This window comes from Mus caroli, chromosome 5 (assembly GCF_900094665.2).
Source record: "Mus caroli chromosome 5, CAROLI_EIJ_v1.1, whole genome shotgun sequence".
Classification (NCBI taxonomy): Eukaryota; Metazoa; Chordata; class Mammalia; order Rodentia; family Muridae; genus Mus; species Mus caroli.
Window position 1 is genome coordinate 100,441,634 of NC_034574.1, and position 25,242 is coordinate 100,466,875.

Consider the following 25,242-nt stretch of genomic DNA (forward strand, 5'->3'; position numbering starts at 1 on the left):
TATTTTACATACAGAGCCATTATAGAGAATCTAAGTTCACAATTTGGATAAACAGCAGTGTCACTTGGATTTTTTTGTTGTTGCTGCTACTAATCTAAGGCTACAAGTTCACAGAGATCTACCTGCCTCTGCTGTGACTGAAGGCAAGAGTCCTCACACCCTGCTTTCCTTTCTTAGCCAATGAACCTCCCTCCCGCGCAACCTTCTTGGTTAACAGCAGTCATTAGTCAGAGCTGGGTCTGAGGCTGCGCAAAAGCCAAAGCCCAGCATGCACTGCGGCGAGGGCGGCCCTCAGGAAGCCCAGTCCACGGGGCGCTAGGGAGGAGCGAAGTGCTGCGGGGACCTGGCAGTCAGGTGTGTTTTGCAGCCTGCCGATGGTGCCGCAAGCCTGTCTCCCCAGTTTGTTTCTCCCGGTGTGGTGTTTCCTCTGACTTGAGATGCCATCTTTACCTCAGGGCCTCGTGGCCTGAGGGAGGCGCCTTCCTGCCCCTCAGAGGCCCTGGCGGGGAAAGTGCCTCGGTGTGCCCTGTGGGATTGTAGAGCCGCCTGCACCTCGGGCCTGCCGTGAGCCCTGTGAACTTAAGCTTTATTACTTTATCCGCCATTGTTTACTTAAAGAATAAGGAATAGGACACAACGTGAAGATCACGTGGGTCACACGAGCAGGGAAGGTGAAGGTGATTTTCCGGAAATCACTCTGCAAACCTAAACATAGTTAAGTGTAGGAACATTCTCGGTCTTGGAAAAAACAGGAACAGCAGTCTTGCGTTTCCTTGGCTTTTTAGTTTTTGTTTGTGGGTCTTCTGCCTTCATGTATGTCTGTGTACATGTGCATGTTCAGTGTCCAAGGAGACCATGTGATGCTGGGAATTGAAGTCCCATCATCCTCTTGCCCTAAGGGTCGACCGCCATTCATCTTCAGAAGAGGAAGGCCGCAACTCGAGGCCAGGCGATTTGGCCAAAGTTCGTTAAGTTGTTGGGACTGAATGAGTTCTTGACTGCTACTTTTTCCTACTTTTTCCTACTTTTTCCGTAGAAATCCTGAGGTTACGTTGCTTTCTTAGCCCTAGTTTTCTGATTTCTAATCCTCAACAGTACACCTTTGGGAAATTACCGACCCCAATTCTTTTTCCGCTTGTCAGTGCTCAAAATTACCTCTCATACAACTGGTTTTAAAACCTAAGAATAAGGGTATGAAGAGTTAAATGTATGAATTACTGACACCAGTCTATACTGGGGGATTCGTTTGTGGGTGCATGATCAAGTAACTGCCATTAGGGTGGAAAGATGAATTTACCTTTTTTTTTTTTTTTAAGATTTATTTATTACTATATCTAAGTACACTGCAGCTGTCTTCAGATGCACCAGAAGGGGGCGTCAGATCTCATTAAGGATGGTTGTGAGCCATCATGTGGTTGCTGGGATTTGAACTCAGGACCTTTGGAAGAGTAGTCGGTGTTCTTAATCACTGAGCCATCTCTCCAGCCCCCTAGATGAATTTACTTTATTCATTATGTGTCAAGGGCTAGAGTAGGTATACCAGAAAATGTCTTTGCTCTCAGAGAGCTGGTTTGTCATTCACTCATTCATGCAATAAATGAGGAAATTATGGAGCAGCAGGTTTCAACTCAGTAGGAAGAACTTGCTAATTATCAGAGCTGTTCATAAGTGGAGTGAAACTGTCTTGGGAGACACTGACTGTCCATCACACAGAGTGACTCTCATTTGCATTGGTTGCTTTCTAAATTTAGCTTTGAAATACTTCTGTATTAGGTAACACACAGAATGTAAATCTAGTTGACATTATTTGGTGAAGTGAAATACACCTCCAAACAGTCTTGTTGAGAAAATGTGCTAAGTGTTCAGTAGAGTAAGGCAAATTCTGAATAAGTCTCATTTCATTAAAGTGTTGGTTTCTTGCAGAGGACAAGATTTTTAATAAGCTAAGTATTTTGTAATGGAAATTTTTATTTATTATGTTAAAGATTTATTTGGGGGGTGGAGATATGGCTCAGAAATTAAGAGCACTGGCTGTTTTTCCAGAGGACTTGGGTTCAATTCCCAACACTTACATGGCAGCTCACAACTGTCTGTTAACTCCAGTTCCAGGAGGTCTAACACACTCTTCTGGCTTCTGTGGCCACTAGGCACACATGTGATGCATAATCATACATACAGGCAAAATAACCATACACATAAAATAAAAACAATTCTTTAAAAAATTTATTATTTTCAGTTTTGCATATGACGTGACATGTGTGTGTGTGTGTGTGTGTGTATACACCTGTGTACACGTGAATGCTGGTGTTCAAGGAGACCAGAGGCATCAAATCCTCTTGGAGCTGGAGTCACATGTGGTTTCTAGTCACTGCCCTGGATAGAGGGACTCAAATTGGGTCCTCTACAAGACTAATACACACTTTGAATTGTTGAGCTATCTCTATAGTCCTGAGTTAGCTATCTTCGAAGCACTCTGATTTACACCAAATTTGAGACAATAATGCAGAGTATGTCCAGGGTGGTGGTTTGGATGAGAGCGGCCCCTGTAGGCAAACGGTTGAATATTTGGTGGAACCGCTTGAGAAGGATTGGGAGGTGTTGCCTGGTTGGAGGAGGTATCACTGGGAGTGAGTGGGCTTTGAGGTTAGTTTCTCTCTCTCTCTCTCTCTCTCTCTCTCTCTCTCTCTCTCTCTCTCTCTCTCTCTGTGTGTGTGTGTGTGTGTGTGTGTGTTTCTCTCTGTGTCTGTGTCTCTCTCTCTCTCTCTGTTTGTCTCTGTCTCTGTCCCTGTCTCTCCCTCCCCTCTCTCTTTCTCATGCCTGTGGATGAGATGTTAGCTCTCAGCTACTGCTTCAGCACCATGCCTCTCTGCCTGCTGCAGTGTTCCCCACCCTGATGGTGATAGTCTCCAAACTTCTGGAACCATGAGCCCACAAATTAAATGCTTTAAGTTGCCTTGGGCATGTTTTGTCATGGCAATAGGAAAGCAGCTAAACCACTTCTATAGCCAGTACCTCTCCCCTGGTTCCTGTTGTTACTAATGATAGCATCTTTTGCCCAGCTTCCCTGTCATTAACATGTTAGCATGGTGGTTCTACTACAGTTAATGAACCCATAGGTAATTGACTATAATATTTTTCAGATTTCCTTTAATGGCCTTGATATCTTTTTTTTTTTTAAAGATTTATTTATTTATTATAAGTACACTGTAACTGTCTTCAGACACTCCAGAAGAGGGTGCCAGATCTTGTTACGGATGGTTGTGAGCCACCATGTGGTTGCTGGGATTTGAACTCTGGACCTTCGGAAGAGCAGTCGGGTGCTCTTACCCACTGAGCCATCTCACCAGCCCCGGCCTTGATATCTTTATGGAGTACTATTCAATCATTTGTAATATGGCTTTCTAATGAAACATTGTTTTTCTTGTGATCAGATGATTTACTGAGAGGAAGGCTATATCATATCAAAGATAGATGCTAGTAGCATAATTCAAGACTGTCCGTATAGACCTTTCCAGTGAGCAAGGTAGCATTGGCAGAATTCTCCAGTACAAAGCTGCTACCCACCCCATCCCATATTGTACTCTTTGGAAGAAAGTTACCATGTGCGACCTCACCTAAAGGTTCTTAACGTTGGGTCTACATTAGTTATGTGGAGTCCGTGTCTGTCAGGGTGGGGGTGTTACATAGAGACCTGAGTGGGACGTGGGGTGTCTTCCTCATTGCTCTCTTCACCATGTATTGCCTTGAGATAAGTGACTGGGAAGCCTAGCTTTTCAGTGTGGCGAGCTGACTAGTCAGCTCACAGGTTCTGTTTCTGCCTTTCAGTGCTGAGGTTACAGCCATAGCTTTGTGCAAGAGTGCTGGAGATTCAACTCCAGGCAGGCTTTTATGCTTGCAGAGCAAGAGCTCTTGCACACAAAGCCATCTCCACAGCCACAGGTCCCACGCATAGGTCAGCCTAAAATTTGCATTAGCGTGGACTCCAGAATAGTTACTTCATACTTTAGACTATAATACAGTTCTGCTTTCTGTTTGTTTGAACTGTTCTGCCCACCTTTGGGCATCTCCTTGCCCTCCTCTGTCCTTACACCCCTGTCAATGTGGTGTGTTTTCTGTTTGTTTTTAAACATGTCTTTACTTCTGGGTGATACAGCACTCTGGCTCTTCTTACATATTTCCTGCCTAACTCCTACAATCAGCTATGTCTCCAAGGAACCTAGTTTCTTTTATTGGAGAATTCTATAAAAATTTGGTTTGCTAGATGTTTGGTTGTTAGATGTACATGTTTCATAGAGGATGGGAATTGCCTACTGAATAGAATTCAGAATTGTTTGTAAACAGCAATTCCTATACATGGATTCCCTCCCTACATTACGACCTATATGTGTGCTCATGTGTCACCTGGCCTTTGCCCCTGAGTCTATGGGTATGGACGTAAGAACTGCTGCCAGGAAGTGCTAACGCTGAAGGGTTACTGTGGGTTAGTGTGGGTAAAACCCGTTCTTTTGTCTGAGTTTGCATCTTCTGTTTGTATCCTGATACTGATAGGGTAACTCTGTGGCTTACGAACAAATGAAAGTTCAGGGCTTTCACAGTTGTTGACATGCCCTCCTCTCTTTAGGTAGCCAGAGGAACGCTGAAGAGCCAGGCCTGGTGGGTCACACCTGTAATCCTAGCACTTGGTGGGTGGGGAAGGAAGAGGAATGAGCTTGAGGTCAACAAAGGCTGCGAGAGACACTTTATTCACTCATCAAATCTCTGTTTCCTTCGTTCTTCATTCTCTCAGATTGGGCTTATCCAGTGGCATACCAATGGATGAGCATAGAGGAAAAGAAAGAGTACAATGGACAACCACCATTATTATCAGCTCATCTCTTAAGGTAAGGAGGTATTGACACTACTGATCTTCATTTATAAAATCTAAACTTAATGCAGTATTTTGAAAGATCTTTGGCTTCAAGCATCCTCAGTCATGGGAAGAGGAAGTAAACACAGGAAATGTGTTTCTAAGTTAGTTATAAAGGTTTGCCTTGGAAATGTTCTAGTGCCATTCATTAGGTAGGATCTCATTGGCCCAGGCTTCAAACTTGCTACAGAACTGCAAACCTAGAGGCTTTCTAACCCTCTAACTGGACCCCAAGCACAGCGATTACAGGTGTGTGCTACTGCTCCTGGCCCAGGGTCTTTCATATTTCCTTTATGGCCTCTTTTTTTAAAAAATAGCTGTTTTTTTTTTTTATGTGTACCTATTTTATTTATTTTTCTGAGACAGGGTCTTATGGAGCTGAGTCTAGCCTCAGACTTGGTGCAGCTGAGGATGGCCTCCAGCTCCCTGCTTCCCAAGAGCTAGGGATACAGACCGTGCTGCCTTCTCTGTCTTGCTGGTGTGTCCTGGTTCTGAGTCCTTCAGTAAACTCAATGTTCCTTAGGTCAGAGCCCCCTTGATCTGATATCTCAATGCATTCAAAGGTGGTCAGTGTGTTTGGTGTTATTTGCCAAAAAGATCCCAAGTAACAGATCTTTGTGGTTCTTTGTTAAAAGAGTTGCTACTATAGCTTTTTTTTTTTTTCTTGCTGTTCTCTTACAATTTCGTTTGCTAACATCTTATGTTTGAATCAGTATTTACTGAATATTGGTTTGGTGTTTTCTGTTTTGTATTTTTGCACAGGCGCCTGGCTTACCATGGTTTTCTCTCATCCTAGAGTCCTTATGTGCATACATAGCTTAGAAATTAAGCCTTATGGAGACTGCCCTGGACAGGGAAAGTCTACTCGCTGTAGGGCATTTGCCCAGTGTTTGCAGAGCCCTACATTTATGTCCCAACTGGGGGTGGGGTGGAGTGTGTGCAAAATTAAGTTGTTTGTGCTCCTAACCTCTTAAGGAATGTAGAAAAAGAATGATTTCTTTCTCTATTAAGTTTTATACTGTGTTTAGAGTGTATTTTATAAGCTATTTATAAATATTTATCCATATCATAGAGGTTAAATTTGTTAAGTTGAATTCTGAAATTTGCCATTTCCATGGAGAAGATCTTCATATGGGAATTCTTTTTTATTTTCTAATAAACTTCTGATCAGTTAAGTGCTACTTTCTATTTAAAGTGCTATTAAATTTAAGTGCTATTATCTGTTTAAATCTGTATTTTGTTTCATGTGAGATTTTCTAGTTTTAAAGCATATTATTAGATATTATATATTCAGGGAGGTTATTGTATTTTTTTAAATTTGTGATGTATAAATAAAATGAAGCAAGTTTTTAATAAGCTACGCTGCTCTTGAGAACTTGTGATGGACTCCAGTGCATTATAAAACACTAAGGAGGCAGAATAGTGCCCAGTGTTTTCTAGCCCTAGCTGCTTTGTTTTGGTGGTGCTCAGGGTTGAACCCAGGCTCTCTGCCAGGCAAGTGCTCAGTCGCTAATCTGCATCCCCAGCCTCTGGTCTTCCCTGAACAAGTAGCATCCTTTCCTATTTCATGGATATAAAACAGTTTGGAAAACAAAGTCTTAAATTCTGGATTGCTTCTAGAAAACCCTCAAATGTCCTAATTTCCTTGCACTTTCTGATTGTCGGTTTATTGTTTTATGATCCTAAGTCACCAGCATAGTGCATATGGAGCCTCAGGATTTGCGTCAGTCACTCCCTACCTTGCTGTGAAGTTGCCAACTGTGTCCACCTCCCCTCAGCAGACCTGCCTCTGAAGCTTCTCTGCTCTGCTCTGCTCCTCTCACTTCTGGCTTTTTTGTTTTGTTGGTCTTTTGCTGCTCAATATACTCCTTTTTTAATTTTAAAGGTATGATTAACATTCTAGGCAGCTTTGCTGCCTCGTGAATATCTATTGCATTCTTTCCATATTTAAGTTCTTTGCTAAATTTTTCAAGATCTTTCATCTCCTTGAACATAGAAAGCAGACCTATTAGTGACTATTTATGGTGGTTCTCTTTCATGTAACCTTACCTCTGTATGTCTGGCTGGTGTGTGTGTGTGTGTGTGTGTGTGTGTGTGTGTGTGTGTGTGTGAGAGAGAGAGAGAGAGAGAGAGAGAGAGAGAGAGAGAGAATGTGTGTTGTAATTTACATTTTACAATTGTACAAGTAAGTTGAAGTCTATACTACATTTAGGAGAATATGCTAGTCTTCTACAAAGGCTTTAATTCTGTAATAGAATTAAACTGATGCTCTGTTTGCCAGGCAAAACAGAAATTTTAATTTTAGATGAATAATGCATTTAATATAAGTTCTAAATATTACATAAGATTCATTTTAAAATTACATCACAAGGCTGGTCAATGGTAGAGGGCATATGCAAAGCTCCTGATTTGGTTTCCAGCACTGGAAACAAATTTTAAATTTATAATTCAAGTTTAACTGAGTGTTGTTTATTTGTATTTGCTAACTCTGGCAGACCAAGCCATGCGTCATTATTTAACTAGCCTCTGTCCATCTGGAATGACACTAACTGTGGGAGAATGGGAGCGTTGGGAAGCAGGCTCTCAGGTTTCTTCTGTGATGGCAGACCTGCTGGGAGAGGCCCAGGCTGAGAAAGGCTTCTCGCAGGTGCTGTAGGCTCCAGCAGTTCTGCATCTGATGCACTCCAGGGACTGAGGCGGCTGAGGCCCGCTGCAGCCCCTTGAGAGCTGCTCTACTTTTGTCAGAAGCTTTGCTGGGCTTTCCCTCCTTCGTCCTTCTTGAATTGGCAGGTGCCCTTGGGGAAGAAATGGCCTACATGTGGGGGTCACCTCTTTGAGTTTTTGTATAGATCTTGGCCTCGTAGTTTCTCACTATCCTGCTAGTTCTTTGATGCATTTGTACAGATTTTTTTTTTTAACTGTTGTTTTCAAGTTCTTTCAGCAGAGAGTTGGCCTAAATTACTGAATCTGCCATTTCTGGAAACAGTGTACAATTTAAAAACACGCAAGAAAGGGGCATGGTTGAACTCAAACTCGAGGACCAGGGTTCAGGAATATGAAATACTCTCCTTGGGTAGGAAAGGAAGCATATATTTTAGACTGTGCTTAAATTACGTTGTTCTAAAGGAAAGTATAAATTCAGTGTAGGTAAGGAAAGAGAGAGAGAGAGAGAGAGAGAGAGAGAGAGAGAGAGAGAGAGAGAGAGAGTGTGCCCACCACCACCACCGCGCACGCGCATGTATGGTGTATTTGTACATGTATGTGGCTGCAAATAGCAAATACACGAATTTGCATAAGCCAGAAGGGGATGTCACGTGTCTTGCTCTGCTTTTCTCTTCCTTATTTTCTTAAGACAGAGTTGCTCACTGAATCTGGAGCTAGGCCGATGGCTGGTGGCAAGCCCAGTACTGGGGTTACAGACATGTGTGGCCGTGCCTGACTTTCTGTATGACATCTAGGAATTTGAACTCAGCTCCTAATGCAGTGCTCTTACCCACTGAGCAGCTATCTCCCTGACCTAGTTAATGGATTATTTATTTATTTTTATTATTTTATTTATTTCCAGTTCAAATATTATCCCCCTTCCCAGTTTTCCTTCCACAAGCCCCTTATACTCTCCCCCTTCCCCCTTGCCTCTGTCAGGGTGCTCCTCCACCCACCCACCCATTTTCACCTTACCACCCTAACATTCCCCTATGCTGGGGCATCAAGCCTCCACAGGACCAAAGGGTTCCTTCCCCTCCCACTGATGCTAGATAAGGCAATCCTCTGCTACATATGCAGCTGGAGCCATGGGTCATCCCATGTATATACTCTTTGGTTGGTGGTTTAGTCCCTGGGAGCTTTGGAAGGTCTGGTTGGTTGATATTGTTGTACTTCCTATGGGGTTGCAAACCCCTTCAGCTCCTTCAGTCTTTGCCCTAACTCCTCCATTGGGGTCTCCGTGTCAGTCCCATGTTTGGCTGCGTGCATCCGAATCTGTATTGGTCAGGCTTTGGCAGAGCCTCTCAGGACAGCTGCTATATCAGGCTCCTTAATGTGGAGACTAACAAACTTGAGTTCTAACCAGTTAGGAAATATGTTAACCACTTAGGTTTCAGTCCTTGGACTGATATAATCTAGTTGTTTGGATAGAACAGTAAATAAGGTAATTATTTTTGTTGGTACTATTTAAATCAGAATATAGTAATGCTGCCTTTATATATTTTCTGGCTTGTCTACAGTGAATGTAATGTGAAGACATGAATTAGGAAATTGGTTGTCACCTTCATGGTATTCTGCGTTACTGTGTGGACCTCTCAGCCATCTACAAAATAGCTCCCAGCTTCTTCTACAGTTACACTAATGCATGTGAGAGCATTGCCAGGTCATTTCCTAAAAAGAATTGTCCCTAGTTCTCAGTTTTTAGTTCTTTGACACTGCTCTCATTTTCTGTCCCTAAGGACTACTAACTGATTTCCAGACCACACTCAGAACTTCAGGAGGAGTGGTTTCACTCCTTCCGTTTCAGTCTTTTGCCCCAGAGAGTAGATTGGTTTCTGTGGTGACCAATCTCTAAGTGGAACAGTGATAAAACAAACCATTAAACACTTTTAATTTTTTACTAGCTATAACAAAAATCATTTCAAGCATGTCTTATGTTCGTGTTTCTGAAAATTCTTTTTAAGAGTTACGAAATTGCAACTGCCCTAGAAAATCGAAGCCACAAGGTTCGGTATTCGGATACACTGGAAAGTGGATCGATTGTATTTTCTCTCTCTGGTACAGTATATTTGTTAATTGTCTTTACTCAGGGTTTTTGTTTGTTTTTTTGGTAAAATATGTGGATACACATGCTAATTTTTGCAGTTCAGTAGTGACATAATCTCTTAGTGTGTTATCTTTTGAAAGAGTAAATGGTTGCACTTTGTGCTTGCTGCAGAAGTAGTGCCAACTGTGGGGTAGATTTGTTCCTTCAGTTAAATGGTGTCTGGAAAGCACTTGCTTTGGAACCAAGGTAAAAATAGAAACGTCCATTTGCTTAGCAATAAATATAAGTTGTTAACAGAGGCCAACAGTACTACTCTGGCCATAATTTACATACCCAAACCAATGATATATTCCTATTATTTTGATTTACTGAAAAAATAAATATTGAAGAACTTTATAGGGACAAATAAATGTTCCTAGAATTACAAAATTATGTATGAGACATGAACAAAGTTCAGGAGTTAAGTTAGGCTAAAAAAGTGCTGGTGATATGGAGGGACAGCCTCCATCTGTGCATGGGGAGTAACAGGTGTGACAGAAGTGATGAAGGAAGGCAGGCATCAGTCTGTGCCCTCTCACTCACAAGCTAGCGACCCTAATGCAGGGCATCCAAGGCGAGCCTGCGCCACAGGGAGACCATCGCAGAATCACAAACAGTTCTGTTAGGTTTGCCATTCTAGCAGAGATTTTAGAAGGCAGGTGCTTTCTGCATCATCTAAAAAGGCATGCTGAAAATTATCCAGACTCCAAAGCATTCCTCCTAGTTGAATAGAAAATACTCCAGAAAAAAGGGAGTATTTTTGGTGACTTGTATGTTTGGTTATCATCTGTATGTTTACAAAGAGGTATTCTTTCCATGTTTTTGAGGAGGACAATGACGTTCAGAGGGGTTATATAAAATGTATAAATGCATTCAGTCGCTGTGTAATCACACACAGCTTTCTATAGATCGTGTCTTTTTACTTTCTGAACAGCTATTACTAAGTGCAAGTGTCCCTTAAGACAATTCTGATAGTTGGTCCCATTTCAGACACCAGGTATCTGCTTGTTTGAATACATTCAGTTAGTTACATGGCTCCTCCTGAGGGAGGAAGGTTTCTTCAGTAAGAAATAATTGAAGACTTGCTTTAAACTCCCTTTCTCTTATTGATTCTCACTTTGACAGTCATTACAGAACCTTCTGAGTTGCTGAACACTTGCTTGTAAGGTAGTGGCTGTGGAAGGACACGGCACCTCCTAGATACCTGTCCCTGTGCCTCCTATATTCCTTTAGCTGTTTACTTATACCCCTTGGAATAGCTTTTCTAATAAGCCAGAAAATATTTTCAAAAGAAAATTCTAGTATGAAAACTTTTTTAAGTTTTCATTCTATAGCCCTGGATGGTTGTTTCTAGAGCCTGGAATGGCCTTGGACTCACCACAGTTCTCCTGTCCAGGCTTCCATATGCTGAGATTATGATGTATATCACCACACCTGGCTTGAAGGGTTAACTTTTAAAATAAGACTTATGGCAGAAAAAAATTACTGGCCAATGTTTTTCATTTAAATATTTAGAACAGGTCATTCTGTTTTCTAGAGCATGTCAAAGAAATATCCAAACCATTTTGTTATATACGAATTGTAACAAATTCTACTCCTTATGCGTTTGAGGTCCCTGATATTATTGAGCTTGAGGCTCTATGTAACTTTATCATATTCACCCTTTCTAGGAGTTGCATTCTTGTTGATGGATGCTAAGGACTGTATGACATCGGCTGAGGAAATATTTGTAACCAAAATTGAGAAGTTTATTAACATTCACCAAAATAGTTTCTTGGTTCTATTTGCTCCACTCCATGGGCCTGAAGAATGGAGTCTCATGTTCAGGATACATCAGAGGTATGGAAGCAAAGCACAGCCAGTCTTACAGTTTTGTTTACTTCAGGTCTTAATGCTTTTAGGCAGTCAAACTTTATAACCTGTCATATGTAATCCAACAGGGCAGACAGGTGTTCCTTAAGTCAGGGTGACCAGAGTTGATGTTGACAGGGGGCCTGCCTATTTTACATAAGCAAAACAAAGTGAGCTCTAAAACCTGGTTACATAGCCACCTCAAATCTTCTAAGGCACAAAGCAGGATGTGACTGAATGAACATGTGTACAACAGAGCTCTGGCCCCTCCTCGTGCTGCCTGTGACAGCAAACACCAGTCAGTCGGTTACTTAACCACTTTCTTTTCAGATTCTTGGGCAGTAATTTACGAATACTTCCTGTACACAACACAGTAAATGCTGTTGACCTTATGTGCACAATAGCCAAGGTAAGTCACCTGGAGAAAAGACACTCGTACACAAATCTATACATCTTGGCCAGAGATTTTAAGGTTTTGATTTTAAATAAAAATTTGAGATAATAGAGCATTTTCCCCCTCCATTTGCTTCTTAATGCCCCCCATGCTCTTTTAGATATGTCCTCTTTTTGTTACATGTGTGTGTTCCTAAATGCATAACTATAACCTGTTCAGTCCCAGGCTGACCACTTAGTATTGAATTACCAATTTGGGAGTTTTCCCTGGGAAAGACCTTTTTCCTCATCTCAGCATTCCTGGGGTTTCTGTAGTTCTTGTCGGACCTGGGGCTTTTTACCTCCATGTTATCATTCCTATTGCTGGTGACTTTTTGAGTCATGTTTAGCCACCTATGTTGAGACTTCACGTGTGTAGCTTCTGACATTTCTAGGAGACACAATCTCACAGCAAATGCCCAATTCTTGATTCAAAACCTTTCTGACCTCTTTTGCAATGATCGCTGAGCCTTAGGAGTAGGAGTTGTGTTGTAGTTGTATCAGTTAGAACCTGTAGGACCCACAACCCTACATTTTGATTGGTTGTGGTTTCCTGTAATGTTCTTTTCTATTTTGCAGAGACAGGTTTCCTTGGTGAGGGGTGGGGACTATACTTATCTGTGGCTATGACAAATATGTAAAGTGTAGCTAGGTGTACTGCTGGTTTAGTAAAGTGGTGGTGGTAGGTTTCCCTCCAAGATCCATGACATCACTAGTCCTGGGTAGTTCTCAGGGTTCCCAGTACAGGCATGATTTCCCTTTTGTTTAGCAGGTCTTAAATCTAATTAGAGACCTGTTCGTTCCTGCTAAGATATGCATGCCACTGCTGCACCCTTAGGGTTATCATGTCATGCTGGTCACTGAGGTGGTTCACAGACATCATGCTGGGTAGGATTGTCGGTTGCTTGCGCTGCGCCTTCGAGGGTCATAAAGGTAGTCTTCAGAAATGAGGACGTACCTTCCACCCACGGACAACCAAGAGCAATAGCAATAGCTTCTAATGTTTTGGGAGTCTCTTGGACAACTCTGACGACCAATGCAAAGGAGTGCTTCTCATGTCTAGTGTTGGGTTGTGTTAGATGGCCTATGGCTCTTCAATGACTGTCAGCCCCAGTGGGAAAACTTCATTAAAATTATAGATTTATATACCGACTTAGGTGCAGTATAGGTATTTTAAGGTAGACTCTTTATGACTTTTTAAGACACTGTTATTGTTACTAAGGGCTTTTGTTTTTAAATATGTCTTCAAGTTGTGTACCCTCTTGAGGATTGTCAAGCTATCCACCTTCTACTCATTTCTTTCCCGATCCTGACGTCTTCTCAGTTTACTCCTGGTAACCTTGTGAACTGTTCCCCACCAGTTCAGTTTCTTCTCAGGTGGCTTCTCCTTGACAGTGTTCATAGACACATCAACTTCCCTTCCTAAGTTTTGCACTTGGAAATCCTAGAGCATTTCTCATACTGCATTTTAGGGAGTTACAGTCTGAAATTCCTTCACAGTTCAGTTACTCTATCACTCTAATTCATACACAATGTTTTGGCACATCCATGTCAAGAAATGTTTGCTGAATTATCATTTGAGGCAGAATTTCATTCTGCAGCCCTGGGTGGCCTAAAATTCGCCATGTAGACAATACTGGCTTCAATCAAACTCAGACATCCACATGCCTCTGACACCTAAGTTCTGTGTGTCATCCTCCAGCAGAAAGAATTTTGTAAAATACAGTCCTACCAAAATACTCTTTCTATAAATAATGCTGTATGTTTACATCTTTTTTCAGACTACGTCCAAACCACACATAGACAGCATCTGCTACAGAATGATAACAACTAAAGCATACATCATAGAGCAGAGCCCTGTTTGGAGAACACTTCAAAAGATAAAGCTGAGTACTGACTTGGTTAGTGCAGACTCAGGAGAGTGATCACACATATTCAAATGGAGGAGGATTAGTTAAACTTATTAACTTGTAATGGCCAAATGTAGATTTAAGGGTGTCTGTATTTAAAATAATGTGTATACAATTAAACTTATTTTATTTGGGAAGCTTGGTTAAGTGGTTCCTTTGATGTTTAAGAGTGCAGCTGCACAACACAGTGCTACCCTAGCATATATCAGACCTTTTAAACACTACAGGGAAAAAAAAGAGAAAATAATGGATGCATAGATAAAACTCATAGTTTTGTTTGTTTTGTTTTGTTTTTGAGACAGGGTTTGGTGTTTTTGTTTGTTTGTTTTTTCTTATGTGTAACAGCCCTGGCTGTCCTTAAGCTCACTTTGTAGCTTAGGCTGACCTTGAACTCTCTGCCGGGATTAGAGGTGTACACCACCATGCCTGTGTGTATATACATGATATATACATGTCCCACATGGGTACCAGATGTCGTGGAGGCCAGAGGAGGGTGTTGCCTCCTCTGCATCTGAGTTACAGTTGTAACCTCCACATGGGTGCTGAGAACTGGACCCAGGTTCTCTGGAAGAGCAGGAAGATCCAGGCCCAGGATCCCACCCCAGCAGGCATCTGTGTTATTAGTGCTGCCTCTAAAACAAAGCATACCAGAGACTTTAGGCTGGAGAGAGCTTAACCACTGAGTGATCTCTCCAGGCTTTTAAAAGCAAAGACTATTTACTACTGATATGTATCAGAAACTGACAAGCCAAAAAAAAAAAACCTGTATTATTAAAAAGAATTATGCAATTTTTCTAGTAGTAAAATTTCTGTAAATATTTTTATGGTAGTATAAAGTATAATGAAAAACAGCATTTTGTTGGTTTTTATTTATGAAATAGAACCTTTACTTTATCCCAACATTTTCTTCAGAGGTAGACTTTGATTTGATTTCAATGAGTTCTTCTACTCGAGCCAGAACACTTTCAATCAAGTCAAATGTGAAGAGAGCGGAATGTAAGACCTGAAAAGCCAAGAGCATCACGTTGTCATCACTGGTCTCGTGTTAAAACAACCCAGACCAGCCTTCAGCTCACAGTCCTCCTGCATCAGACTCGCCACTGCAGGGGTTCCAGGCCCAGGGTCCCACCCCAGCAGGCATCTGTGTTATTAGTGCTGCCTCTAAAACAAAGCATACCAGAGACTTAGGCTGGAGATAGCTTAAAATTTGTGGGTTACCTTAAGCTGCATTTCAGGAGGCATAGTAGGGATTTCTTCTCCACCTACAGTCACGGAACAAACACCTTTACACATCGAGGCTACTGTAGGGAAGAAATAAAGCATCTCACACTTAGACATTACAACAGTTGGAGGGTGTCAGCACCGTGTGTGTGTGTGTGTGTAGGACTGGGGATCAAACCCACGGTGTGTTGAACATACTAGGCCAATGCTGCTGATTCCCAGCCCCAGCTCTCAGACTGTAGTACATGTATTTATTCTGTGTGTACATGTGTGGCATGGTGCATGTGTAGTATGACATGGATTTATTCTGTGTGTACATGTGTGGCATGGTGCATGTGTAGTATGACATGGATTTATTCTGTGTGTACATGTGTGGCATGGTGCATGCATAGGGGTCAGAGGGTGACTTGGAGGAGCTGGTTCTCTTCTTCCACCACTTGGGTCTCAGGGATTGAATCCAGGTTTTGGGCATGACTGATGGCAAGCACCTTTACCCACTGAGCTATCTTGTCATTTTAATTGTACATAGATAAACTACTTTAATTGTTACTAATTGTAAAATGGGCCAATGGGGTAATACTTTGTTATAAACAAATAAAATTAAGCACTAGAACTAAGCGATATGTGACTTCAGAGAAATCACTTTATTTTGGCATGTATAGGGCACAAAAAACATTTTTCTTTAGTATACTCAAGAGCCTATATAAGGAGTGTAAGATTACTATACCAGAATTGCCAACTTTAAAGAAGTAATTCTGAATCTATATTTCTTTTTTACAATTTGTACAAATTTACTCTGGGACAATGAGGGGTGGACCATGTGATATAAGAGAGTGCAGTCGGGCCCAAGGAGAGATGCTTCTAATATACCCATTCACATTCAGAGCCTGGGGCTCTAAACACAGAGACTTTCAATGTGGTTTAAGCCTTCATTAACCCAATTTCAGTACTGGCTAAGAGTCATTTTAATTACACAAATATTGCTTTTATGGCCCTCATTTTTGCATAAAGTGAACATGTACTAAAATGTGATAGTTTGGGGCTATAGAGATGCCTCAGTGGCTAAGAGTACTTACTGCTCTAATACAGAGCCTGGGGTGTTTCCCAGCACCCACATGGAGGTTCAAAAGCACTTGTAACTCCTGTTCCACGTGATCAAGCAACCTCTTCTGACCTCCACAGGTTCATGCACACATATAGTACACATAAAATAAATATTTAAAAAATATGCTCATTCCAGAATTTGAATGGTTAGACCTAATGGCAAATAAGATTGCATATTACCAACCTTGGTTATTTTGTTGGCTGTTTTTAATTTCTGCTTCATAATGTGCTTTTGACATATTAAGTCCTATATGAAGTGGCTTCAGAAAGTTATTTTCAATTTTTCCAAGTTCTGTCCATAATCCAGTCTGTTCAAAAGATTTAATGAACAAATTAGTTACTTGGTTCAGTTAATAAACATCCACCAACTATGAGAAACGACGACCGTGCCACTGTGCTGCTCTGCAGTGAGTTCTGATGTGCCAGTCAGCAGTACCCACCACACACACACATACACACACACACACACATCTTTTAAACAACTTCTCTTACACTGCTGGGAAATGCAGAGGTCTAACAAGAAACTAGATATAAATTCAAACTTCAAAAATATACCTATCTAGTCCACACAGCATCTATAGATTTATCCTGGGAAAAACAAAGATTAATCTGTAATGCTTGCATTGTAGACAAGTCTTTAAAAGCAATGTTTAATGAAAGAGAATGCAAGAATATGTCTCATAACAGGAAAATGTTAAGTAGTGACATATTTGCATAATGGAAAACTACATAGCCATTACCTTTTTCTTGAATAAATATTGTTGAATGAAAGAAACTTATATAGCATGGCTTGCTTTTTATTTAAAAGAGAAAAACGTTCAAAGTGCCCGGAAAAGTATAATGTCAACAAGGGGTGACGGGTGTGTGATCCCTGCTTTTCATTTATTTTGTGTGTGTGTGTGTGTGTGTGTGTGTGTGGAGGTGCCACGCTGTGGTGTAAATGTGGAGGTCAAAAGGACAGTCTGGAGTTGGTTCTTTTTCCTAATACCTTGTGGGATCCAGAGACTGGGCTCAGGTCATCAGGCCTGTGTGCAGGCTACTCGACCTGCTGAGCCCTGTTTCCAGCTGATGTGTTTAGTGTGCGTGTTGAGGTCACATCCTGCGTGGAGATCAGAACACGACTCTGCCATGTTGATTCTCTTCCTTCCGTATCACTTGGCTCAGGCTCGGCACCACAAAGCCGCCCTGCCAGCTCTGGTCCTCATTTCCTTGGTGTAGCGATCATTGTAGGACTGTGGTGTAGCGACGCTGTTCTTTATGTGCGTTTTGGGCTTTCATTCGTACACGCCTGAGAACCATATTCTCACATCTGTTCACACCTCTCTCCACCTAGTCCTCTCGGGCTAACTCCTGCCTCCACATCTGTCCCCCTCTAATGTAAACTACCCCCTTTCCTTTACCTGTATCTTTTAAGCACTAGAGCTGCTGCTTCCGAGGCTGATCAGGTTATTGTTGACAGCCAAATGTGCTGCATGCATGTCTGTGTACCTTATTTATGCATTGAGGGACCAGACGAGGGCATGCAATCTCCTGAGATTAGAGTGGGCACTGAGAATCAAACCTAGGTCTTCCACAAGAGTAGCACTGTGTATGTTATTTTTGTTGAGACGGTTTCACTGTACATAGGACAGCCCTAGATATCCTACAATTTACTCTGTAGACCAGGCTAGCCTTGAACTCACAGAGATCTGCTTGCTTCTGCCTCCTGAGTACTAGGATTAAAGTGTGTGCCCCAGCTACCTAGCCCAACTACTCAGCCCATAGCCAGTGCTCTTAACCACTGAACCTCTCTCAAGTTCCCAAGGGGAACACTTTTTTCACCTATACTTAGCTTTATCAAAAGGAAATACCTTCCCATATTTATTCAAAAGAAAGTATTAGTTATAATTGAAGTCCTCTTTACTCAAGAGGTAGCAATTAATTCATAACCAGGTGATTAACACTTTTTATATCTATGACACTTAATATAAAGTGTGTGTGTGAGTGTGTCTGTGTGTGTGTATGATGTTGGCAAGTTCTAGGCCAGCCAGAGGCACCCAGTGAGACCCACTCTAGAAAACCAAACTCGAGTAAGTACTGAGTTGTAATTGCTGGATCTCACTGGGCTGCCCTAGACGAGGAGCGGGGATGAGGTGGGAGTCTGGATGCTAGTTCCCCCTTGCTCTCAAGTGCCCTCCAGAACTGAGCAAAGCCCTCCTGAGGGCACATCCTTCCCACAGATGAAAAAATCCTTATAGTCAAGGCAAGACAACTCTAAATGGAATTCACAAACTGGCCTGTTTTTTATTTTCCCTATTCAACCTGTACAAGGGTTTTATAATCCCAGAATTTGTGATAATTGTTGGCTACATAGCAAGTTCCAGGCCAGCATGGACAAGAAGCCAGCAGAAAGGCTCAGTGGGTTAAGGCCTTCACTGCCAACTCTAACAATTTGAGTTTGATCCTAGGAGACACATGATAGGAGGAGAGACCCAATTCCTGACAGTTGTCCTCTGACCTCCATTGGTGGACACACATGGACACACACACACACTAAGATGATGATAGTAATAATAATGCATGAGCTTACAACAGCAGCAAAGGTCTAACTGTATACACACTGCAGTTTCCTTTTCTTTGCTGACCTCACCTCTGCAGGGCTGTAATTATAAGCAGGAGCCATGGCATCCAGCTAGGGGCAATAATTTATTTTAATTTGTAGTCCATAATATCAAAACATTGAGTAGTAAAAACACCCTTCAAAATTAGACTAAAGAAATTTTCCTTCACATGCTGTTCAGCATAATTCCAGTCTTTTCTATAATGAACTGTACTGTTTTTAGAAGCATGTAGGAGTAAAGATGCTATGGAGGAAGAAAAATTCTTTGTCTTACATGAAAGTTACCAGGTCTCTCTAAAGCACAAAAGAATTAAGTTTAAGATTTCTTTCATCTCAAATGCTAAAAAGAGTAAAAAGATTTTTACAATGTTTATAAGGACTTAACTTTTGAAATCCTTGCAATTGTCTGCCTCTCATCTCATACCTGTCACTGACTCAACAATTCTGACAATATTTGAGTTCTGTCTTAACTACACACTAAAAATTCACTGCAGCCTACCCAACCCCACTAGACATTTCTACATCATGGTGAAATAGGTTCTGGGACAGGTAGGAACCCTACAAAGACACAGTCAACCATAGTAAGTGGAAAAGGGCATAGCCGTGTCCCCCTCTTGGCTCTTTCTCCTAACACGTGCCTCATTTATTAAGCGGTAACACCAAACTTATACCACTTCATTCGGAAGAACTTGGGCGACCATTAGCCGTGTGGCTCTGCAGACTCTGTGTGCATGTGTGTGCGCATTTCACTTTTAAGTTGCGGTGCTACTGAACACATTTTAATTTTGAATAAACAGGCATTAGGGAGGGTTTGAGTGAAGAGGACAAAGGTAAATGGCATACCTGGGCTCTATTTTAGAACAAACTTGTAATCCAAAACAATAACTACCTACAGAATCCCAACAGCAGAGAATGTGACTTCTATTAACTAGAGATGAGAAACGTTAGTCTGAAACTGACAGGAAATGGAAATGTAGGACAAAGTGCTGACAACATGCAGGTGGCTGGGATGGGGACAGGAAGCCAGGACTCTGGAAAGGAAACTCAAGCTGGTCAGAGGGATTCTTACTTCTTAGGAGTCCACTTACTGTCTTCATCTTGGAATGGCTTTCTTACTCTCCCTGGGTGCCTCTCTGACTTTTAACCTCCATCTTAGCGCACCTAAATGGGCACAAACAGGAACTGGGAGGGGCTCCTCTGAGGGAAATGCCCGAACACCACAGTGTCACTTTGTGACTTGTAAACCAAGCCAGAAGCCATCGTATTTGTTTGTGTTCAGGGTTCTGCTTCACACTTCAGGCTGGCCAGGAACTTGTGACCCTTCCTCAGCTCTGTAAGTGCCACCATACAGGGCAATCCCTTCTGGACGGAGGCGGTGGATTATTTGTTAGCCATGGTGGCTAAGTTTGCCTTTCCTTGTTGGAACTGTTCTTAGGAGGAATGTTCCCATTACAGACAGGCTGTTAAGCTTCATAACAGGAAGGGCGTCTGTTAATCATCTCCCTAGTATGGTAGTTCTCATGGTGTCAGCAACAAACAAACAAAAACCAGGATTTGGTCCCTATGGGGAATAAACCATTAAGTATGGCAGCCTTATAAATGAGGAGTGTGCTTCATTATAGAATGTCCTCACCAAAGTACATTAAGGCCCTATGGAGTCAAAACAGGCATTGCCTGCCTTCTCCAGACCCTCTGACCCTGTATTAGGTGTACATTACAGCCACTACATCAATCATTGCTAATCAGTGAGACTGCTTTGTGTCAAGCAAATCACATCAACTCCTTTGTGTGTTCAGCCTTCCTGATTACTGCAAGGTTATGCTCCTACCTCCCCTAAGAATGCCCGCCAGAGACCCAAGGACCAGGGCCGCTCAATAGACACTGTATCTCTTCTGTTTGTTCCTTTATGAATCAGAGTTAGTTTAATTCCAAAATTTCTATTCCTTCCTAGACCTCTGCCCTTGCAGGAATTATTGATCGTTCCTGTAAGAGAAGGGTTAATGAGAAGGGAACAAGAGTTCTTCTGTCAGCACTGTGAAGACTGGACCGAAGCACCTGGCAGGACAGCAGCCACTGCCATCAGGGATGGGTGGACAGTGAGAAAGACTTCAGTGATGATTGTACTTGATAAAAAGATCTATACATCTGTGCTTGAAAACTCAAGCCAAACCAAACTGTTGCAGAATTTCCCCCCAATTAATTTAAATATTAATACAACAAGAAGCCTGTGATTGGACAAGGGAGGTGGAGCTAACAGTTTCAGGGACAGGGTCAGGAAGGGAGGAGAGATGAAGGAAGAAAGATAGAGGGAGAAAAAGACGATCCAGATTCCGTGTGGCTTTAAATAGCAACAAGTAGCTAAGAGTATCATAAAAGGATAGAATGACTGGGATAACGTATTAAATCTGGTGGGCAGCTTGTATCATTATCAGTTGGCTTTAAAATTATTGTGTGGGCATCTTATGAATTGAGAATTTATTGATATATAAAACTGACTGAAATGATAAGCTTTAAGAGTTTTGAGTTACTGGGTTAAGGGGATTTGTGACAGCTAGCCGCAGAGGATGTATGGCTGGAAAGGTACAAGCGGCTCAGAGGCAGGTGAACCAGAGCTGAGAAGACCACAGCCTGGGGCTAGCTATGAAGGCAGTGAGCAGAGACCGCCGGGGCAGAGAATAGCTGGTTATGTCATTGGATGGTGCACTTTTTTAAATATTTCCTGTAACACCAAGCCAAACCAAAACTCATGACTACATACTGAAAATCTGTGTACATCATTTATGTAATTTTACTTCACAGAAAAACTGCTGACAAAGACTTAACTCTGCCTAGTGGTACATATGCTGAAATGTTTGGAACAAAATTTGCTTATGTCTACAGACTTTTGGTACTTTGAAATGCACCAAAAATACAACAAAAATGGATGGGAGGGGAGACAGATACACAGGGAGCAGGTGGAGCAGGCACTGCAGATGGAGGGCAGCTGTAAAGGTCTTCCACCTTTGCAGGACATTTTAATTTTCACAATAAAATATTGAAAAAAAAAACCCAGTACAGACTAAGCCAGAATGAATAATAGTAATCAAATATTTCTGGATGAAGAGACATGAGGAGGTCAAACTTCTGAGTCCACTAGATCTGCTAAAGGTACTGCAACTCCTCACAGACTTCGCAGCCTACGCTGTGACTTATCTGAGTATAAAAGATCTCTCTGGTACTTTTACGTGAAAATTATTTTCATTCTTCCTATTGCTTTTTTTTTTTTTAATTTTTTTAAAAGGCCATTTTAGCAACATGATTCATGTGGTTATAGGTAATAGGAGAGCAATTATTAGAATGGAGTAGGCGGAAAGGAGCTCAAAAGTAAATGTGATTTTGCTGTATGACAAATCTCCGTCAAATAGCTTTCTATTTATTGAATACTTCTAATGAAGTGCTATTAATAATACCCAGCTTCCTACATACCATTCAGAAAGTGCCATTAACAAACTCTGTTTTAGGGCTAAATATGCTTCCGTTTGTCACGTCTGATGAGGTGATATCAGATAATTTTATTTTGTATAACTCAGATTAAAATCCAGAACTGTACACAAGCAGAGAAAGATGATCAAATGTTTATGTGTTTGTGGAGCTCCAGGAGGTCAATTAGCACAAAACCCGCAGCTTACCTACCAAGAGGGCTAAGCAAGACTGGCTTTTCTACCAAGAGGGCTTAGCAAGACTTGCTACAAAAGTGCAGCTGCACACAGGACAGGTGAATGTAAACACTGAGGGGTGCCTGGGAACTGGCACATGTCGGACCAGGTGCTCAACAGAGATAATGAATGCTGCTCAGGATGATACTCAAGAAAAGCTCAGACACTCCTTCTCATTCTGAATATACTCACAGGTTCTTTTCCGAGTCATTCACTTACTTGATTGTCATCTTCATTATCTTTGATAACCAAATACCTCAATAAATTTAATGAAGCCATAATCCTGTTAATTAAAAAATATCATTTACAGTATAAGTTTATGTAATCAACAACTGCAAATTATTATAAAGCAAGATGAAACATTGGAAATACCATTGTTCACACATTTGCCATTAGAAACTGTTCACGCCCATCTGTGGTCTGACAACAGCTGCTTACCACTGTTCTTATATAAGTTCAGAAATACAGGGTGAGCACTTTTCCCTTGTCCTCAAGACCACCACTTCTTCCCAAGTTTCAAGATTCTCTTTGTTTATAAATGCAAGCACTTCTCCACATCTATCCTAATGCACTAAGAATATGTTCTATATGGGAAAAAATGGACCTGAAAAACAAAGCCCAAATACATAAGTCCTTTATGAACTGTTTCTGTGAGATTCTTAGTCACAAAAGTGTGGTTTCAAATCTCTGTAATGCTGAGGACTTCATTGTTCTTGAAAGAAGAGGTTTTGTTCTATATTAAGTCACTGAGTAACTTAAATAGGAAACTTTACATACTTTTATGAACTAATTACAGATCATATAATCACAGGAAACCATATTTCTTAGTTTAGGCAGCTGACTAATACAACTTGAGTGGTGGTCACCTCACCTGTCTGAGTTCTGCAGTAAGTCTGTCTCAGCGCCCTCAGGGAGAGACAGGACCAGGTCTAACAGAGAGATCAGCTGTGCTCCTGCAAACCATTTGTTATATGTTTTCTGAAAAGCAAAATAAAGTTTATGTAATAGTATGATAAATCTCATATAATTACCCAACAGTACAAAAACTATTAGACTCTTAACAGATATTGTCTCTTTCATTTCCATGTGCCTATTCCCTTTGAGATGCGTGTGAAAATCCTGCCAGTGTAAGAACACTGGTGATTTCTTTTCTCTATGTGGGGTTATTCATATTCAAATACAGAGGCAACTCAAAATTTTATTTTCTGAAGTATATAGCACAATAAAAGCCATATAAGCCAGAAAAGTTTATAGTTAACAAGTTTTCAAAATTCAGGGGTGTGGGAGTCATGTTTATTTTTTTAAATAGAGAATTATACTTTAATATTATAGACATCTATGAGTCAACCATACTGACATATGCCACGCATGAACAAGTAAGTTGGTAAATGACCCCTTACCTGGCCTGTGCTCTTACCTTAAATGATAAATCAATCTGATTTTTGATGTTTTGAATTACAAAGGCTTCCACACCTGAGTGATTACTTGTATTTAGTAAGCACCTTGAAAACATAATTATAACACATAAGATTATACAATTCAACTGGGCTTTATATAACTTTTAAGGATATAAAATTCATAGCAAAGACAATTATCAGTGTGGCCAGGCAACTATAAGGTCATCGTAATAGTTTTGCTTTTTCTAGTTAGTGAATTTTATGTACAGCTGCGTCTAAAGACAATTCTTTTATTTATTTATTTTTTTTTTTAGTGTTTGCATGTGTGTGCACAGAGGCCAGAGAGCAGTGGGTGTCCTGTTCTGTCAGTCCCCTTCTTGTTTTGAGATGGTCTCTCACTGAACCCGAGATAGGTTGGCACAGTGAGCCCCAGCAATCCCCCTGTTTCCTGTCCCTCCAGCCAGGGCTACAGGTGTGTGTGACCGTGAGATAGGTTGGCACAGTGGGCCCCAGCAATCCTCCTGATTCCTGTCCCTCCAGCCAGGGCTACAGGTGTGTGTGACCGTGAGATAGGTCGGCACAGTTGCCCCAGCAATCCTCCTGTTTCCTGTCCCTCCAGCCAGGGCTACAGGTGTGTGTGACCGTGCCTAGTTTTTCACATTGATTCTGGAGATCTTCACAGGTCCCATGCTTGGGAAGGTGTTCCAGTCACTGAGCTGTCTCCTTAGCGCTCCAACAAGAAACGTCTATTAAACCAAATTCAAATCGTTTTTATGGATATAGTTAGAATAATTTAACATGGTGAGAATGAGCACCAGTATAACCTAAAAACTTTCAAAACTGTTCTCTGTGAAAGAAGACTAGTGCTGGCTCACTTGCTTAATGAAACCTGATAAGTGTTAATGGCTTAGTTCTTCAGTGTCCCCTAAAGGCTCATGTGCGGAAATCCTGGTTCTCAGCTCCTGGTAGCACCTTAGGAAATGAGGCATCATGGCCTTCCTAACCCTAGCCCTAACCCTGACCTAGGTCACTTGGGACATGTGCTTGAAGAAGGTATTGGGACACTAAGCCTTTCCCCTGACCCATGCCTGTGTTCCTGGCCCCCATGAACTGAGGCAGTCCTGCTACCGACACACTACCATGATGCTCTGTCCTGACTGCACAGACCAAAAGCTACCAAGAAAGACTACGTAAAAGGGATCTCTTGGTAGAGTATAAGTAAAATAAGAAACTTGGTATAAGATCTAAGGGCTAAGTCTGTGTAGGCTAGGCCTGACTCTGGTATAAGATCTAAGGGCTAAGTCTGTGTAGGCTAGGCCTGACTCTGGTATAAGGTCT

At 41.5% G+C, this 25,242-nt stretch overlaps 2 protein-coding genes across 6 annotated transcripts in view; one reads left to right on the plus strand and one right to left on the minus strand.

The window, feature by feature from the left end:
* Positions 1 to 265: 265 nt before the first annotated feature.
* Positions 266 to 14,023, plus strand: C5H1orf146 (chromosome 5 C1orf146 homolog). 2 transcript variants are annotated; one of them, XM_021163878.2, is made up of 6 exons: positions 266 to 354; positions 4,787 to 4,880; positions 9,574 to 9,667; positions 11,366 to 11,534; positions 11,877 to 11,955; positions 13,760 to 14,023. In XM_021163878.2, exons 2-6 carry the CDS (start codon positions 4,812 to 4,814, stop codon positions 13,901 to 13,903), a joined length of 555 nt encoding a protein of 184 aa, XP_021019537.1. In that variant the 5' UTR covers positions 266 to 354; positions 4,787 to 4,811; the 3' UTR covers positions 13,904 to 14,023. The 2 variants fall into 2 exon arrangements, with proteins under 2 accessions (XP_021019537.1, XP_021019538.1); XM_021163879.2 differs by lacking the exon at positions 266 to 354 and adding an exon at positions 924 to 963 and having other exon boundaries at positions 13,760 to 13,913.
* A 704-nt stretch (positions 14,024 to 14,727) lies between these two features.
* Glmn (glomulin, FKBP associated protein) overlaps positions 14,728 to 25,242 on the minus strand; it is a 36,411-nt gene continuing 25,896 nt past the window's right edge. For 3 of the 4 annotated variants that reach the window (XM_021162029.2, XM_021162030.2, XM_021162031.2), the window contains exons 14-19: positions 23,925 to 24,009; positions 23,379 to 23,485; positions 22,727 to 22,790; positions 16,398 to 16,521; positions 15,107 to 15,189; positions 14,728 to 14,891 (exon numbers count right to left, since the gene is read on the minus strand). In XM_021162029.2, the coding sequence (XP_021017688.1) occupies positions 14,775 to 14,891; positions 15,107 to 15,189; positions 16,398 to 16,521; positions 22,727 to 22,790; positions 23,379 to 23,485; positions 23,925 to 24,009 (580 nt within the window). In that variant the 3' untranslated portion in view covers positions 14,728 to 14,774. The remainder of the gene's footprint in view (positions 14,892 to 15,106; positions 15,190 to 16,397; positions 16,522 to 22,726; positions 22,791 to 23,378; positions 23,486 to 23,924; positions 24,010 to 25,242) is intronic. The other variant, XM_021162032.2, reaches the window with a different exon arrangement.

Bases quoted from the DNA above. Each gene is read 5' to 3' on its own strand.
- C5H1orf146 (XM_021163878.2), top strand. From the start codon at position 4,812: ATGGATGAGCATAGAGGAAAAGAAAGAGTACAATGGACAACCACCATT. The intron at 9,668-11,365 runs GTACAGTATATT...CACCCTTTCTAG, and splicing joins GATTGTATTTTCTCTCTCTG to GAGTTGCATTCTTGTTGATG. The intron at 11,535-11,876 runs GTATGGAAGCAA...CTTTCTTTTCAG, and splicing joins ATGTTCAGGATACATCAGAG to ATTCTTGGGCAGTAATTTAC.